The sequence below is a fragment of the Lacerta agilis genome, chromosome Z (genome assembly GCF_009819535.1).
Source record: "Lacerta agilis isolate rLacAgi1 chromosome Z, rLacAgi1.pri, whole genome shotgun sequence".
Taxonomy (NCBI): Eukaryota; Metazoa; Chordata; class Lepidosauria; order Squamata; family Lacertidae; genus Lacerta; species Lacerta agilis.
Genome location: NC_046331.1, coordinates 7,051,649 through 7,068,985, shown reverse-complemented (window position 1 = coordinate 7,068,985; position 17,337 = coordinate 7,051,649). Strand labels below are relative to the sequence as shown.

The 17,337-nt window shown below is 46.9% G+C and overlaps 1 protein-coding gene across 1 annotated transcript in view; it reads right to left on the bottom strand.

Annotated features, from left to right (window-relative positions):
• WHRN (whirlin) overlaps positions 1-1,530 on the bottom strand; it is a 105,056-nt gene extending 103,526 nt beyond the window's left edge. Inside the window, exon 1 of the mRNA XM_033137810.1 lies at positions 287-1,530. Within this exon, the coding sequence (XP_032993701.1) occupies positions 287-1,108 (822 nt within the window). The 5' untranslated portion in view covers positions 1,109-1,530. The remainder of the gene's footprint in view (positions 1-286) is intronic.
• Between the last annotated feature and the right edge of the window lie 15,807 nt (positions 1,531-17,337).

Sequence of the window (17,337 nt, the reverse complement as noted above, 5' to 3'; positions counted from 1 at the left end):
TTTGAATCTATCAGTTTGGGTCCTATCCTCTTGAGCAGAAGAAAACAAGCTTGCACCATTTCCCTTGCATCAGCCCCTGTAGTCCAACAACACCTGGAGCACATCAGGTTGAAGGAGAACTGCCATGTGCCCTAACCACTAAACCACCCTGCCTCTATTATCCACCTAGACACCTCAAGCAAAGTACTACAATTACTGGAAGTGACTTGGACCAGCAACGGCAGAGGCTGTGAATGACAGCCCTAGATATCACTACTCTGTCAGCCTGTCTTGTGTCCCACCTTACCTTGACGGCTTCAGCGTGGGTCACCTTGTCCAAGGGCTTGTCGTTGACTTTCAGGATCTGGTCTCCCACCCGGAGGCCTTCCTTCTCAGCCAGGGAGCCTGGTTCCACCAGGGAGACATAGATCCCGACTCCGTGCTCAGAGCCACCTCGGATGCTGAATCCTAACCCCTCCTGGGCCTTGTTCCTCCTGAGGATCACTTGCCTGATCTCCCCGCGGAGTTCTTCCAAGCCCGAGGCGCCCGGGGGAGCTGTCCCGTCGAGCGTGGTGCTGAAATCCTGCAGGGACCTGCGGGAGGCGAGAGCAGGAGGCCAGAAGTGGCCAGCCTGTGTGGGAGACGGGGAGCGAGTGGCCGGGGCTGGCGTCGGAAGGGTCCGTGCAGATCCAGCGCAGTCGAGGCCCGCGCTGCCGGAGCTGTTGGCAGGCAAGAAATCTGCCTTCAAGTAGAGCCCCTCGGAGGTGTACTGGTCGAAGAGCAGCTGGTCCGAGCGGGGGATGACCAGGCGCAACATGGGCAGGAGCTGCCTCTTCTCGGGGCCGTCGAGAAGGACTTTGAGGGTCTGCACCAGATCGAAGACGTTCCTCCGGCAATGATAGACGTTCAAGCAGTGGATAAACTGCTCCTTCTCCGCCTCGTTCAGGAGCAGGTTCAGCGCCCCATGAAGTTTCCTCACGTTGGCAGACAGCAAGCGGATCCCAGCTCCGGCCGCCGCCGCGGGCCCCAGCTGGCCCCCAGCCGCCGCGCCGCCGAAGGTGTTGGACTGGGAAGACGAGGCTGCGGAAGAGCACGATCCCAGAGACATGCGATCCAGATCCGCGCTCATGGCCCCCCCTCCCCAAGCGACAGGTCTTGGGCAGCCAGTGGAAGGCGCTCGCTAATGGGAGGGGGAGGAGGGAAGTGTCAGGACATCGGAGGGCAAACTCGGGAGCTGCCGCCGGAGCTTAGACAGGAAGAGGCTCCGGTTTCCACTGGGGTAACTCGGCTCTTTTCACCCTCCTTGGCCTGAGGGGAGAGCCGGTGGGAAGGACAGCCATAGAGATAGGTGAAGGAGAGGAAGAGGAGAGGAGAAATCCCTTCCGTTCTCCTCCTTCTCTGAGCCGCCGAGGGAAGACTCAGAACTTCGCGGTCTCTCCGAATCTTCTTGCCGAGTTTCCGCCACTTTTTACGTAGTGCGGGCGCGATCTGGGCTGGTTCCGAAACGCTCCAGCGCGGCAGGAGGTCACGGGTCTTTCTACTCCCTCTGTAGATAAAAGGAGCATCGAGGGTCTTCTGTGTTATATGATCCTCTCACCCTCTTGCAGGGAAAAGAAAAACACACCCACCCACCACGGAGAAGTAGCGCTGGGAATTTGCAGTGTATGCGCGCCGGCGGCTCTTACACAGATCCTCTCGTTGGAAAGATCGCCTCTCTCTTTTTGCGCGTGAAGTCCTGGCCTCCCCAATCTACTCTTTGTTTAATTTTGCAATTCGTCACAATATATTATAAAAGAATAAACACGCGAAGCGAAGAAACAAAAATACTTGACGGCCTCTCCTGCTTTGCCCTTTTACACTCGCTGGTCTTTGCAAAAGAAAAGTCCCTTCCTACGGAGCTGACTGCTGAACTGAAGCCGCTAGAGGAGGGGACGGAGGGAGAGTTTGCTAAACTGTTGAGCGGCTCTGCTCCGCCAAGCTGCCAGCCCGCCTGCCTGCTGGGGCCAGCCTCTCGGCGGCAGCTGCTCAGGAAGTGACGCGCCTTTCCCCGTTGCCAGGAGACGGTCCGATACAGTCCGGCTCAGCGGAGGTGAAGGTACTCGCGGAGGAGGAGGCGGGGCGGCGGGCGGGCGGGCGGGGAGCCAGGGCTCGCTGGCTGCTTGGTTGGCTGATCTACCCAGGCGACTTGGATGGCAACACCTGAGGGAACTGCCTGCAACCATGACCTCTCCCCCAGGCCTTTAAAAGCTGTGCGGCAGGCGGAAATCCAACGGGTGGAGTCTCTCGTCACCAGCTCCTCCTCCTGAAAGCTATACGAACTGAACGCTTGTCTGCTAAGCAGCATTCCAGTTAGCTAGGATGCACCTTCTTACAGGGCACTTCAACATGGCAGGTGGAAAGCTGACAGGTGAAGCTTTTCTACACTACTTGCAAAACAACAAACAAAGAAACCATCTCAGACAGTACTTTATGAAGTTCTGTGAGGCAAGGATCCAGGTGACTACCATAATAAGTGTTATGTAGCAGGCTTTTTAAAAAGCGAGGGCTGGAGTCTTGCTGCATTCATTGAGTTCCTGCTTTTTATGGCCTTGGAGGTAAAGGAAGTCGGGCTAGTTTCAAGGGGATAAAGACAGCTACGGTGGCAGCTGAGACGGCAATTACTGGCCACCTCACTGCTCACTCCTAATTCTAGAAGCAGATTGCCTCTGAATGTGGAGGTTATACAGGGGATGTACATCTTTGAGACAGATCTGTTCACTCGAGCACTATTCATTTCAGACATCTACTGACACCTCCAACCCAAATGTGTGGAGCACAGACTGTGGTTATAAGTGATGGGGGAAAAACACTTTGCACATGCTCTCTTTGAGGATTGGGGTTCCATCAATTAAACCCACCACCACCAGGCAATGTGGTTTTTGGGACAGAGGGTCTGTTTTGCACAGACAAAGTCCCAGGTTCAGTCCTGGCATCTCCAGGTAGGGTAATGGGAATGTGTCCGTCCGCCCCCCCAAACATTGCAGAGCCACTGCCAGTCACTGTAGACAATTCTGAGCTAGACAGAACTGAAGATCTGAAGCTTGATTTGAAGTGTCAGTGCACATCATTTGGAGGGGACAGCACAAAACCTGGGGTTTGTAGCACAAAACAGCACAAGTCCTCTTGAGGGATTTTGCCTGGTTGGAATGCGTCCTTGAACTCAGGTAATGGTTCTTGCTTGCCTGGGTGGAGAAAAGAGAGACAATGTGGGAAGAAAGTAGCCTAGTGCAGAAAGCTAAAATTTTGTATTTCTTGTCCCACCTACCACTGCAGGGCCAGCCCACCCATGAGGTAAGGTGAGGTAGCTGCCTTGTGCTGAGGATTAACAGGAGCAGCAGATCTGCCCTCCAAGCACCTACTGCTGCCGCTGCTACCACAGTAGCAGCAACAGCTAGGGAAGGTCAGGTGGTACCCAGTGTGGAAAATTTCTTCCCCCCCATTGATTCTCCCCCTGCAAAAATGGTTTTACGTTATTTCATATTTTCTTACAAAGGAATAATAACAAGTAATAATAATAATAAAAACTTTTATTTATATCCCACCCTCCCTGGCCGAAGTCGGGCTCAGGGTGGCTAACATCAGATACATAACATTGGTATAAAATCAAACAATAATTAAATTACCTCCCCAAAACATCTCAAAATCAAATTATAGTCTAATTAGATGGCTTTCCACAGGGTTAGGGTTGGGAACAGTAAGTGCTCCACTGAACTGAAATTTCAGCCTTCACAACATAGGAAAACAGCCAAGTAAACAGCTACTTTGGTGGAGGAGGGTCAAGATATTAACCGATATGCATGAAATTTCATATATAGCTATATAATCCCTAGTATAGTCAGATAAGACCTTTGGAGCAGGCATTTTTTAAAAAGTTTTTTATGAACCGCCCTAATAGGGCAGTAATTGTTCCTTGAAGAAGTGTGCATGCACATGAAAGCTCATACCAAGAACAAACTTAGTTGGTCTCTAAGGTGCTACTGGAAGGAATTTTTTTATTTTTTATTTTGTTTTTACTATGGCAGACCAACACGGCTACCTACCTGTAACTGTTCCTTGATAATTTGTCACCCCCTCCATTATGAAACCTGGGGTCGCCCGCCCCCTACACCCCCCTTGCTACGCCCCTGAGGAGGTGCTGCTGGTCTCCTACCAACCTTGTTCCTGATGTAGATTTTCACTCCCCACTTCTTCCCTGGCCAGGGGAGCACCATTTTGTGGTTTGTCAAAGGTGCCAAAATGTATCGGGCTGGCTCTGCACCACTGGCAGCTCGCCTCCTAGAAGGTTACCCAGATATGAATGTGACCCTTAGCCTGAAAAACAGTTCTGCACTCCTGCCCCACATTGAGCACAACCATTTCCCCTCCCTGCCACAGTGTATAACTAAGAAATTGTTGCCATTAAAGCTATGGCTGAGCGTATGCAAAGAAAGCTAATCTTCTTGAAATTTGTGTTTTATGTTCCCTAGCTTGGGCTGCTTAATTATAACAAAAAGCTTTTGTACTTGCAGAGCACTTTCTGACTCTGAAGTGCTTTTTAGAAAGAAAAGGGAAAGTCAGGCAATTAGCCCCTAGAATGCCATATCTACAGGAGTGTGCACTGCAGGCGGGGAGGGCAGGAGTAAGTGTGTTCTAAGTGACTATAAAAGCAGGTTGGCATTTTAATTTCAGTTCCGGCTGGGCAAGAAAGATTAAATGGCTTTGCCAGAGGCTCAGCATGGCATCAGCAGTAGATGCAGGGAGGAAGACTCCCCACTTCGTCCCAAGTCATCACCATGCCACCTTGCTAGTACTGACTTGCAAAGCTTTTTCATTTCTAGTCATTAAGTTCTCAAGCTTACCCAAAACCTGCTTCCTTGCAATGGTGGCAGTCCTTTCTTCTTCTTCTTCTTCTTCTTCTTCTTCTTCTTCTTCTTCTTCTTCTTCTTCTTCTTCTTCTCCTCCTCCTCCTCCTCCTCTTCCCTCTTCTTCTTCTTCTTCTTCTTCTTCTTCTTCTTCTTCTTCTTCTTCTTCTTCTTCTTCTTCTTTTTCTTCTTCTTCTCCTCCTCCTCTTCCCTCTTCTTCTTCTTCTTCTTCTTCTTCTTCTTCTTCTCCTCCTCCTCCTCCTCCTCCTCCTCCTCCTCCTCCTCCTTCTTCTTCTTCTTCTTCTTCTTCTTCTTCTTCTTCTTCTTCGTTTACTGCCCTTCATCCAAAGATCCTAGGTTGGTTTACAACAGAAAAATACAATCCCCACCTGAAGTCCCCATCTGAAGAGAACCCCAAATGGGCGCAGAGTTCACCATCAGCCTCTGTCAAGTATTTTGATAATGCATTCCAAGAGAAAAAATTCCATTTGTATGTACTTTGAAAAGCCACCCAGGAAACAAAGAATACACTAGGATCAAATTATTGCAGCCCTTGTAAATTCTTCAATTTATGCCCTCCAAACATTTGAAGACAATCTTAGATTGCACCCTCACCATACATTTAAAGCACCTTTATACCCCATTATGACCCAAAGCAACTTACAAACACTATGTAAACACTAAAACCAATCACAGCAAACACAATAGAAACCTTAAAAAGCACATCTATGCAGGGACCTGCTCCACTAAAAGAGGCCACATGTATGTGAAACCCTTCATATTAAGGATGAAAAGCCTGTGCAAAAAAGGAAAGAGTCTGAATGGCACCTAAAATTAGATAAAGATGGTGCCAGGTGAGCCTTCCCAGGTAAAGCATTCCACAAGTTGAGAAATGACCATTGAAAAGGCCTACTCCCATGTTGCCACCTTCTGGAGCTCCCAAGGAGAAGGGCCTCAAAAGAAGATTACGGGGTTTGGGTTGGTTCATATAGGAAGGGGCAGTTATTTGGGTATTGGAGTATTATTATTATTTTTTCAATTTATACTTGGAGCTGCATTTTAAACAACCATGGCTTCCCCCAAAGGATCCCGGGAACTGTAGCTTAAGGGTGCTGAGAGTTGTTAGGAGATTCCTACTCACCTCACAGAGCTACAAATACCTTCTTCTTCTTCTTCTTCTTCTTCTTCTTCTTCTTCTTCTTCTTCTTCTCGTAGCCAAGTAAGATTGTCTTCTATGAATATGGTCTTAGCAGTGTGTCCATAAGTGACTATAGAGGCCAATTCTGAATCCGCACATCCTTCCACAGTGGAGACATAGGTTTCCAGGCAGGAGTTGATAACGGTGAGGATTTGCCAAATGCACCTTCCTGTTAGCTCATTTCTCCCTTTTGTCCTGAGTTCGTGCTTCTTCAAAGTCCATGACTCCTTTGGTAAAGTCTTTTCTCCAATTGGAGTGCTAACACTAATGTTTTCCAGTTGTCAGTCTTTATACTACATTTTTTAGATTTGCCTTGAGAGCATCTTTAAACATCTTTTGTTGTCCACAAGCATTTCACTTTCCATTCTTAAGTTGGGAGAAGAGTAATTGCTTTGGAAGATGATAATCAGGCATCCAAACATGACCAGTCCAACGAAGTTGATATTGAAGAATCATTGCTTCAACACTGGTTTCTTCCCAAGTGATGTGCAAATCTTTTTGGAGGCACCACTGACGGAATTTCCCCCCCAATATTTTTTTTTTATTGATTTTCACATATCCCTGTTTAACACCTGATCCTACTGTGAATGGTTCGCTTTGAGAGCCATTGCTATCTGTGATTCTTGCTGGCATATTATCATGGAGGAACCAAAGGATGTTCACAAATTTATCTGGGCAGCTGATTTTCAGAAGGACAGTCCACAGGGCAGTATGATTGCGGAAACTATTGAACTATCTCTTTATTAGCTGTGGCTGGCAAAATTCTTGGAAGGGTTGATTTTTAAAGCACTCTGGGAATTGCAGTTCTGTGAGGGGAATAGGGGCCTCCACACAAATCAAAGCATAGAGCCAGGGCCGTCTTAGAGGGATCGGCCGCCGTGGTGCAGCGATCCCTCGGCGCCCCCGGCCTGCTACCTCTCCGCCCGCCTCCCTCCCATGCTGGTCGCCCCTCGGGAGGGGGGTGGGCGAGCGGGGGATGAGGGGCGTGGCGTTGGAGCAGGCGCTCGTGTGCCGGCGGGCGAGGGATGAGGGGCGGGCGGGCGGGCTGCAAGCCGGCCGCCCTCGCCTCCCGGAGCCCCAGCTGGAGTGCTGGAGCAGCGCGGGGGTGTCGCTGGCAACACTGCCCTCTGACTCTCTTTCCTTCACTCCCTCCTCTGATGCCTCTCTCAGGTTTCTGACTCCCAAAGGCATGCAAGGCTGTTTGTTGCAGCAGCTGCCCTGGTTACAAGCTCCCTAAGTGAATGGTGCCTCTCAGGCTGGCCAGGGGGAGCTTCCCAGGCCCCTGTGGGTCAGTGTAAGGAGGCACCTCTCTTTGGGATGAGGGATAGCTCAGAGACCAGGGGCAACAGCGACAGCTGCCTGGAGGACTCCCAAGGAGAGGGGAGAGGGGAGAGGAGACTAAGGTAACACTCCACAAGGGGGGGTGTTTTAAAAGGGGTGAGGGGATGCCAGCTCTGCAAGCAAAGGATGGCATAACATGGATTCCTGACCCCTACAGGGGTGCCACAGAAAGAATATAGTTGGTCAAGGGAGTTGTGGACCCAAAAAGATTGAAAACCTCTGGCATATAGAACTTCTTATTAATTTTTAATTTTTTAAGCAAAGTTGCTGGGGCATTCAAAAAACTCAGAAATATTATTTTGACATAGAAAGGTGAATACTGCATTAACTGCCATGGTCTGTTTTGCAAACATTTTACAGATCAAACTAAAGAAGCACTTCTGACATTTATATTATCATACCAAGGTTTACAGTATTCACCTCCCACTCCCTATTATGTGTTGCTGAAGGGCTTGCTTCTGTCTGCTGTGTGATATATCCCTTTACTCTACAGTAGCTTGTCCTTTGTGGATTTCAAAGCCAAGAAGATGGTTTGTTCTATAGTTTAAAGATAAGAATTGTTCTACTCAGGTACACAGCACAACGCAAAAATTGTGATGTCGGATGTTTGACAGAGGGGCACTTAGTCAAACTTAGCCCAAGGGAGAGCAGGGAGATAAGGATCTGGCCTGCTGGCAGGATCCCGTTCCCCACCCCTGTTCCTACACTGTGAATTACTGTTATTACTATTATTATTAACAGAAGAAAGCTTTACAAATTGTCAGGTGGATTAGACAGGGTGGATTTAAAAGTTGATAGCGATCACACCATGGTGGAATCTAAAGGTAAAGGTAAAGGTACCCCTGACCGTTAGGTCCAGTCGCGGACGACTCTGGGGTTGCGGCGCTCATCTCGCTCTATAGGCCGAGGGAGCCAGTGTTTGTCTGCAGACAGCTTCCAGGTCATGTGGCCAGCATGACTAAGCCGCTTCTGGTGAACCAGAGCAGCACATGGAAACGCCGTTTACCTTCCCGCCAGAGCAGTACCTATTTATCTACTTGCACTTTGATGTGCTTTCGAACTGCTAGGTGGGCAGGAGCTGGGACCGAACAACGGGAGCTCACCCCATCGCGGGGATTTGAACCACCGACCTTATGATCGGCAAGCCCTGGGCTCTGTGGTTTAGACCACAGCGCCACCCGCGTCCCTATGTGGAATCTACACACATATAAAACCGTTCTGAAAAGGCTTTTTAAAAAGGCATTAAAAAAAATACAGTGGTACTTCGGGTTACAGACGCATCAGGTTACAGACGCATCAGGTTACAGATTCTGCTAACCCAGAAATAGTACCTCGGGTTAAGAACTTTGCTTCAGGATAAGAACAGAAATTGTGCTCTGGCGGTGCAGCTGCAGTGGGAGACTCCATTAACTAAAGTGGTGCTTCAGGTTAAGAACAGTTTCAGGTTAAGAATGGACCTCCAGAACGAATTAAGTTCTTAACCCGAGGTACCACTGTACATTGAATTTTCCATAAGGCTCACCGTTGCCATCTAGTGTCACGTTGTATGTTGCACTTTAAATGCACTTAAAACGTTTTATTTGCTGCTAGATTCAGGTAGCTAGCCGTGTTGGTCTGACGCAGTCGAAACAAAAAATTAAAAAAAAAAAGAAGTGTGCATGCACATGAAAGCTTATACCAGAACAAACTTAGTTGGTCTATAAGGTGCTACTGGACAAATTTTTTAATTTTTAATTATTTGCAGCTGTATAGCTGAGTCCCATGTCTCATATGTCAATATAATCAGAGTAGAATAGTGTTGTGCACCACCCCAGTCTTCAAGTGGTGCCAGACTTCAGGGGTTCAATGCGCTTATCTAGGGTTTGGTAGCCTTGGAAAGAAGGACAGCAGAGACTGTGGTGTCTTTATGATACATGGTTTATTTGCACATATATACAATGTGAGCCTATGATGGAGGGACTCACAGCATTAACACTCCAGAAGGTCTTGCTTCTCCCATAGCCGCATCCTTGGATTCAAGCTGAAATAAAGCATGACTCTTACTTTCAGACTTCTACCTGCTTCTAACCCAGCTCACAAGCACACTCTGGCTCTGGTTATTGTCCTTCTCACTGCCAGCCAAGTGACAAGGGGGACCTACCCATTTGCCTTCTGGCCCACGGCAACTTCCTTCGCTATACTAAGGAATACACTCAAAGTACTTTAGGTGGCAACTATGGCCCTTGCCTGGCTAATTCACCAATGGGATCCTCAGTTATATGTTAACCCTTGCTGGATCCAGGATCCCAGGAATTAGAAGAGACTTAGGCATCATACTGACTAACCCCCGACCCAAACCTACAACAATATATAGGAAAAGTACTACCACCCTCTAATTCAGCAGGTGGTAGCCACAGCCATTGTGAGAACAAAAAGTGGGGGGGGGCTCAGCTGAGTAGCTGAGTGACTGATCCAGGCCTTGCAGAGGAACCAGGGAATTTAACATCTTAATCTTTGTACAGCAAAGATTGTCTATACAGGAACCAAAACAAAGAGCTGGAGCACATGCACAAGAAGTTATTTCCTATTCAGATCAAATTCTAGAAAAACTTGCATACCACCAGTCAGAAGATTGGGATGCTCCTTCTTGTTATTCACAGCAAAGACAGCAAGCATGAGTATTTCTGTAACTACCTCTAAGCAAAGAAAGGCAGCTGTTACCCGGTGTGTGTGTGTGTGTGTGTGTGTGTGTGTGTGTGTGAGAGAGAGAGAGAGAGAGAGAAGTCAGATGATGGAGTAGAGTTGTCTGTGCCAACTTGGGCCCACTAAGCCAGGCTGATGCCCTCAGATGGAAAGGAGCATATTCTCCTTTGAAGTAAGATTTGTACATGGAATGGTAAACATGATGTCCTCTTCTCCTTCCTTTTGGGCAGCAAAATGCTTTGGGTTGACCCTGACCCAAGGTATATTGTCAGGTGGTTGTATGCAACTTCCTGGGAAATAAAGGAACACCAATACTCAATCTTACAATAATAATTATTCATTATAATAATTATTATAACAACATCATTTAGTTAGTAGTGTTCTTTGTATCCCTCAAGAACACTTGAGGGCCAGCCCCTTTGATGTGCCACCAATGTGGTGCTGAAAAGTTATTCCTTGCAGGCAGTAGAGACGTGTCCACTGGAAATAGCCATTAAAAGTAAAGGAGATGAAATTAAAAGATTGCTCAATTACTATTCCTGCCATCTGCTGGTGCAATTCCATCCACCACAAAAATGATGAGTTTCTTGGGCTGTTTAAGCAAGTGGTAGAGGAATGTCACATCAGCAACATTGACTTGAGCCATTTGGATCTTTTACCACTAAATCTATTATTTGGCCTGAGGACAAGGACATACTGTCACGAGAAGCGGGGGGTAGGGGACTCGGGAGAATGAGATTTGCTCCTAAGAGTATTGGATCAGATTGCTTTACAATATTTCAATTCCACCTTCTTTCAAAGGGTATCAAAATCACTCTTAAAATATGAAAGGATGGATGGGGGAACCTGTGTTGCTCCAGATATTGTTGGACTACAACTCCCATGCTGGTTGGCTGACAGAAGCTAGACTCCAACAATATATGGAGGGCCATTGGTTCCCATTCCGCAGTGCTTACATAAGCAGAAGGCAGCTTGAGAATTATAGAATTGTAGGGTTGGAAGAGACCCCAAGGGTCATCTAGTCAAACTCCTGGACCGGTGTTATGTGGTCTCGGTGGCCACTCCCAGGCACCAGTCTAGCTGCCACATTCTGGATTAGTTGCAGTTTCTCGGTCACCTTCAAAGGTAGCCCCACGTAGAGCGCATTGCAGTAGCTGAAGTGAACTCCCTCAACTGTTTGTCATAAGGCTCGGTGTCCAGTCTCTCCTTTCCCTCCCTTCTCCTAGTGATGTGATGAGCATCAGATGGTCTTGTTTGACTCTAAATGTCTTCTGCACACTGTCCCCTTGTTCCATCTCTAAGGGCCTTTCATGCATTCCTTCCTAGCTGGCCCAAATTCTGATTATTATTATTTTTAGCTTTGTCCACTTTTGCTGCTGCTGGAAGGTTCTTTAGTAGCATCTGATCCTTTCTATAATATTCACCCTCTAAATAATTCAACAGCAATGTTAATGCATTACATTTCAATGACAACCCTATTATTTCATAAATAACACCAGTGTAATTAAAGCTTAGGGCAGCTCAGCTAGACATGATAAAAAAAATATGCTCAGGGAGCAGTATTTCCAGAAAATACATTCACCCAATATATTTTAATTTGGTAACTCGAGACGTATAGGGTTCCTTTTACGATACTGCCTTCTTTTCACCCTCACAATTATTCTGTGAGGTTAGGCTGAGAAAGTGACTGGCTGAAGGCCACTCCAGTGAGCGTCATGGCCAAATGGAGATTTCAACCTAGGTCTCCCCAGTCCTGGTCCAACACTGTGGCTGCTACTACTCCACACCTTCATAAGAACAGAGGAATCTGCCTCATACCGAGTCAGGTCTGTCTTGCTCAATACTGTTCTCACAGACTGGCAAAATCTCTGTCGGGTTTCAGGCAGGAGCTTCTCCTAGCCCCAACGGGCTCTACCAGCTGAACTATCCCCCTTCACAGGCATGGCAGCAAGAAACTTTTTCCTCCATCATCAATTTTTTTTTTAAAAGAGAGCTGTGATTTCTATGAAACCATGTTCTCTGCTTCGTATGTAGCCTCTTCTTTTTCTCTGCTCCTGCGAAATAGCAGGAGGCTCTATCTGCTACAAATCCAGCAAATCTTAATCAGTCAAGAACCCTGTCTGGCACAAGTATCACTCTGTGCCAGGAATTCTTTTGGTTCTTCCTGCAGAGTTGCATGCTCACCAGTTCATGTTCCCAGTGGGTGCTTTAACAAATGATACGGCATTGCCAGTTGCATTAAAAAAGCTGTACTAAAATGAGGGGGTGGAGAAAGATTCAGCACTCCTGAAATGTAAAATGTCCCCATATTAATTATTGGTTGTGCATTCACTCTTCGTGTGCTTTCCCCAATCATATTAACAGATTACTCAAGAACGTGATGTGCTTCTAGCCTGCTGTATCTCCTCATTGTTTCACATCTGTTGATTGATTATGAAAAAAAGACTATTAATAGCTTGGAAAAGCTTGCAAAATCCTGGCCACATATTGATTGCCACCTCCTGGCATGGCTATTGAATTTAATGACAGTTCATTTGCTTAAATGGCTTTGCCTTTTTTCCTCCAGCAGTGAGAATTGGAGAGTATTTTTTCTTTATTTAAAAGATAAACAATGTAGACGTTGTGCACTCCATACATTTAAAGCAGGGGTGGCCAACTCCCAAGAGACTGCGATCTACTCACAGAGTTAAAAGCCTGCAGTGATCTACCCTGTTTTTTGGGGTTCAAGTTAAAGTTGTTGAGCTTTTTTTTAAGAAGGAGGAAGAAGGCCCATTGGGGGGGGGGTCGGGTCAAAGTTGTTGAGTTTTTTTCAGGGAGGAGGTAAAATGTGGAGCTTTTTTTTAGGGGAGCCACAGTTGTTCGGCTTCTTTGCGGGGAGCCAATGATCTAGCAGTGATCTACTGCAGACGTCCAGTGATCTACCAGTAGATCATGACCTACCTGTTGGACATGCCTGATTTAAAGCATATAGCTACCCACAAAGAAACCTGGATACTGTAGCTTCCCCCACACAGAGCTACAATTCCCAGCACCCTTTGCACTTCTCATGAGTCTTTGGGGGGGTGCCATGTGCTTTAAATGTGTGGTGGGTGTGCTACCCACTTCCCTTAGTAGGTAGAAGTAAGGGAATGGCATCTATGTTGGATTTGGATTCCTTTAAATGAGAGGCTGGGTTTAGTGTGGCAGTTTCTGCACTGCCAAAACAGAGGACAAAGGACATAGACTTGCATAAAATGTGTATATGCTAATTTATATGCCTAGATGAAAATGCAGAAATAATTACTATAATTTAAATAGAAATCCAGTATATCTCACCACAGTGTGGAAAACTGACGAGGAGGTATGTGTTCCTGCGCAGTCTGTTTTCTAAGCGCTGGCTGTGGGTGGGTGACCTCAAGACTGTTAAAGGCTGTCAGTGGTTACTAGCCACAATGGATATGCTCTGCCTCCATGGTTGGAGGCAGGATGCCTCTGAATACTCATTGTGGGGATCACAAGTGAGCAGAGACCTGTTGCACTCAAGTCCTGCTTTCAGGCTTCCCATAGGCCTTTGGTTGGCCATGAGGAGAACAGGATGCTGGACTAGATGGGCCATTGATCTCATCCAACAGACCCTTTTATTGTTCTTAAGGCCCCTCCTGCTCTCCCCTCTGACAGGGGAGTAGTGAGCCGCTTGACGTCATGACACATGCACACGGAGCGATTCCTCTGCCTGGGCCAGCGAGGGGGGGGGGGCGTCACGCTTGTGGCTGGCTTGACACCCCTCCTCACTGGGAGCCGGGGCATGGAGAGGGAGCTGGGGCATGGAGAGGGGCAGGGCAGGCCAGCGAGGAGGAGGGGTGTCACACACACCCCAGGGCACTACCCGGGGCAGCACGCCCCCTGCCCCCTTGCTCCACCCCTGCCCTCTGATGGTTCTTTATCTCTTGTCATTACATGTGAACTAATATTATATGGATGTTTCAGGTTTGGGGTCATGAGCAATGTAGCATTAAGAGGGGGAGAACAATGCATGTACCAAAAGGAAATTTAAACGGATCTGGACAAGGCTTTATATGCACCTTATTTCCTTCCTAGGGCCAAGTGGGAGGCACAGGCAATGGAGGTTCTGGGCTTCTCTTTATGCACAAGATAAGTGATCAAAGCCTGTGTTCAGCAGAAGATTTGACTGACACCTGTGCATTAAAGTAAAGAACCAGGCAATGTCCTTGCCTGGTACTTGTAAACAGCGTTTCCATGCGCTCTGGCACTCATCACGGACCTCCGTGCTCAAGTAGCGATTTAGTCAGGCTGCCCACATGACTTAGAAAGCTGTCTGTGGACAAACGCTGGCTTCCTTGGTCTGAGAAGCGAGTGCCGCACCCCATAATCACCGTTGACTGGACTTAACCATCCAGAGATCCTTTTCTGAGTCTCTTTTCTCTTCATGCTTCCTGGAATAAGCTATAAGCCATGTGACCATGGCTCCTTGCAAGTAAGCTGAATCTCTCTAAAAGGTAAATTTATAGCCTACTTCTTCACTAACCCAAAGATTGCAACTGTGCTTCTGGTGCTGATGGGACCAAAGGAAGGTGCTCATCTGAGGATCTCGGCACCCAAGCAAGTTTGTATAGGGAGATACAATCTTTCAGGTGCTCTGAGCCCAAAGCATGTTTCCCAGCTTGATCACTGAGATATTTGGGACAGTCTCTATTGGTGGTCTCCTGTCTGTGGTTCAGCGGTATGACTTTTAATGAGATTAGGCAAGTACCCTCCTTGCTGAACAACCCACCTTGTCATTAGTTGAGTAACATTGACTGCACCTTCCACCCTCCTGCCTCACCTGGGCTGTTCTCTGTGCAACATCAAGCTCTTAGTCTTCTTCAATGGTGCCCTTGAAGCGCCAGTCCTATTACATCTGTCCTATTGCACTGGTGCCCCCCTTTCCTCTGCCACCTTGAAGACATCAGCAGACCCCTTTCCCCCCACTATTTCTTTTCTGCACTTGTTTCCTCACTTAGCTCTCCCTTTGCCATCTTTTTTCTCCTGGCCGTCCACACTAGCAGGGGCCCTCCCCTGTTTTCCTCAGGGCCCCTCTGGCTCTAGGAAGCCTAAGAACTAGTGGCCAACTCTGGGGCTGCTTTTCCTGGCCCATTGAGACACCTGGGCTCCTCTCCTTAGTTCCTTGCAGCTTTGCAAAGACTAAATTTGAGGATGCAACCATAATTTTGTTTTCCTCATGTTCCTGAGGCTGTATTTCCACTGTTGGTTTTGTTGTAAGCAATTTTGCCATTATACAACCCCCCCCCCCACACACACACTTCCTCTTTTCTTTTTCCACATCTCAGGATCCATTTCCCCCCATCCTCATAATACAGTGGTTTTGTTAATGTTTTTTTAACATAAATTTATTGGGTTTCCACATCAAAAAACAGAAAACATCCAAAACAACAAAGAAACAGCAAATAACAACAACAACAAAACAAAACAAAAACTACAAACTACATCAATGAAATAAAAACAAAAAGCAAATACATACCTCACAGAAACACCAACACTCCAACTATTTAGTCATAATCTTATTTCCAAATCTAATTTGGGGGACCTCCCCCGTTCTCTCTTCTGCATTCAATTCTAATTTACTTTAGTAACTATTCTACCTATTTTAACAATTCTTTCACCAATATTCATAATCTTCATCTCAACATCTTATGTCTTTTAACTTCTAAATATCAAAGTATAACATCTTAATGCAAATCTTAACTTCTTATATCCTTATCTAACTCTAATTCCCATAAAACTGTTGCTTAATTCATACCTTATAAAATATTAATCCAACACCATTCCTAAAAGAATCCAAACATTTCTTCTCTTCCAAATCAATTCTTACTCTCTGATGTCAGGGTACCGTGGTAGGCCTGCCTAATTAATCATATATATTCTTTCACCCTACCCCCCTTCTTGCCATTTTTTCTCCACCCTCCTTAATCAACCACCAGACTTCCCCCCAGTTTTTTCCCAAACCATAATCCAGAATGTCATCTTTCCCTTGATGTCCAAACGCCAGAGCATTGTCCCAAATCTTCTTTACTAAACTCTTCGAAGGAAGTAATACACCACCACCAAGCTTCTCCAGTTCAGTCATCAAATCAAATTGTGATTGTAATTCCCAACATTGTTGTTCCAGATTTTCTGGGCTCTCACCCCCAAAAACCGTTATAACATCACATTGTCCAGCCCTAGACCTCCCACGTCGACCAGGCTTTTCTTCTTCTTGGAGTTGCTTCTTTTCCACTTCAGATGAAATCCCTAGGGATCGCTCTTTGATTTTTTCTTTAAGTTCCTTGGCAATGTTCTCCAAAGCAGTTCCAATCTCTAAAAAACTTTCAGTAACATTCTGTTCCAACAGTTCTAGTTTCAAAAGGATTCGTCCTAGAATCATTTCTGGGTCTGGAGGCATTTTTAAAAGCGAAACCGAAAAGGCAGAAGTAGGCAGGAAATAACAAAGTTCAGTACTTTTTCATCATGAAATCTCAAATTACAGCCGCCATTTCCCCCTGATCAGAGTGCAAAAAATTCCACTTTGTAATCCACAGTCTTTGAGAGGAAATACCTCCAAAATCTCAGTCCTCCCCTAAGAGGGGTTTCTCTTCACAAATTAAGCAAAAATCCTCAAATACATTTGTATCAGCCACAAATAGCAACAGCCAGATACTATGTTACTTTCCTCTTGTTGACAGGGAGAGAAACGAGCTTCCTTTTTAAGATCCAATTAACTCCGTACTTACAGCTTACGGGGTTCTTCAATTTAGGCTCCAATTAGAAAGAACAGGGCGCTCATCTGCCGGCGGCAACCGCCGCTTGGTTTCCCCGGCTGGGGCAAACCTCCACAGCCCCGCGCTGTAGCCCATTCACTCGGGCGTCCCTTTTACAAGGGACCCCCTAGAATGGGTCAGCGCAATGGGGCCCGCTGGAGAGCCCAAACCGCGGGACGCTCTTCCCGCGGCTTCTCAGAGACCGCTGGGCGGATGCGGAGCTCCTAGCCCCCAGGGAAACCGGGGTTGTCTCGCAGCCGAGACAATCCCCGACCGTCGGCAATGGCACTATCGCCGGAAGTCCATAATACAGTGGTTTTGAACTGTTGTACTGCTGCTCCCTGGGGTGCCTTGAATGATGGTGGAGGAAGCCACAGGCTTGTTATTTCTTCCCCTCCCTCCTCTTAGATTAGATGTGTAAAATAGACTAATAAAAGTGACCACACATGGCAAAAACAAAGAT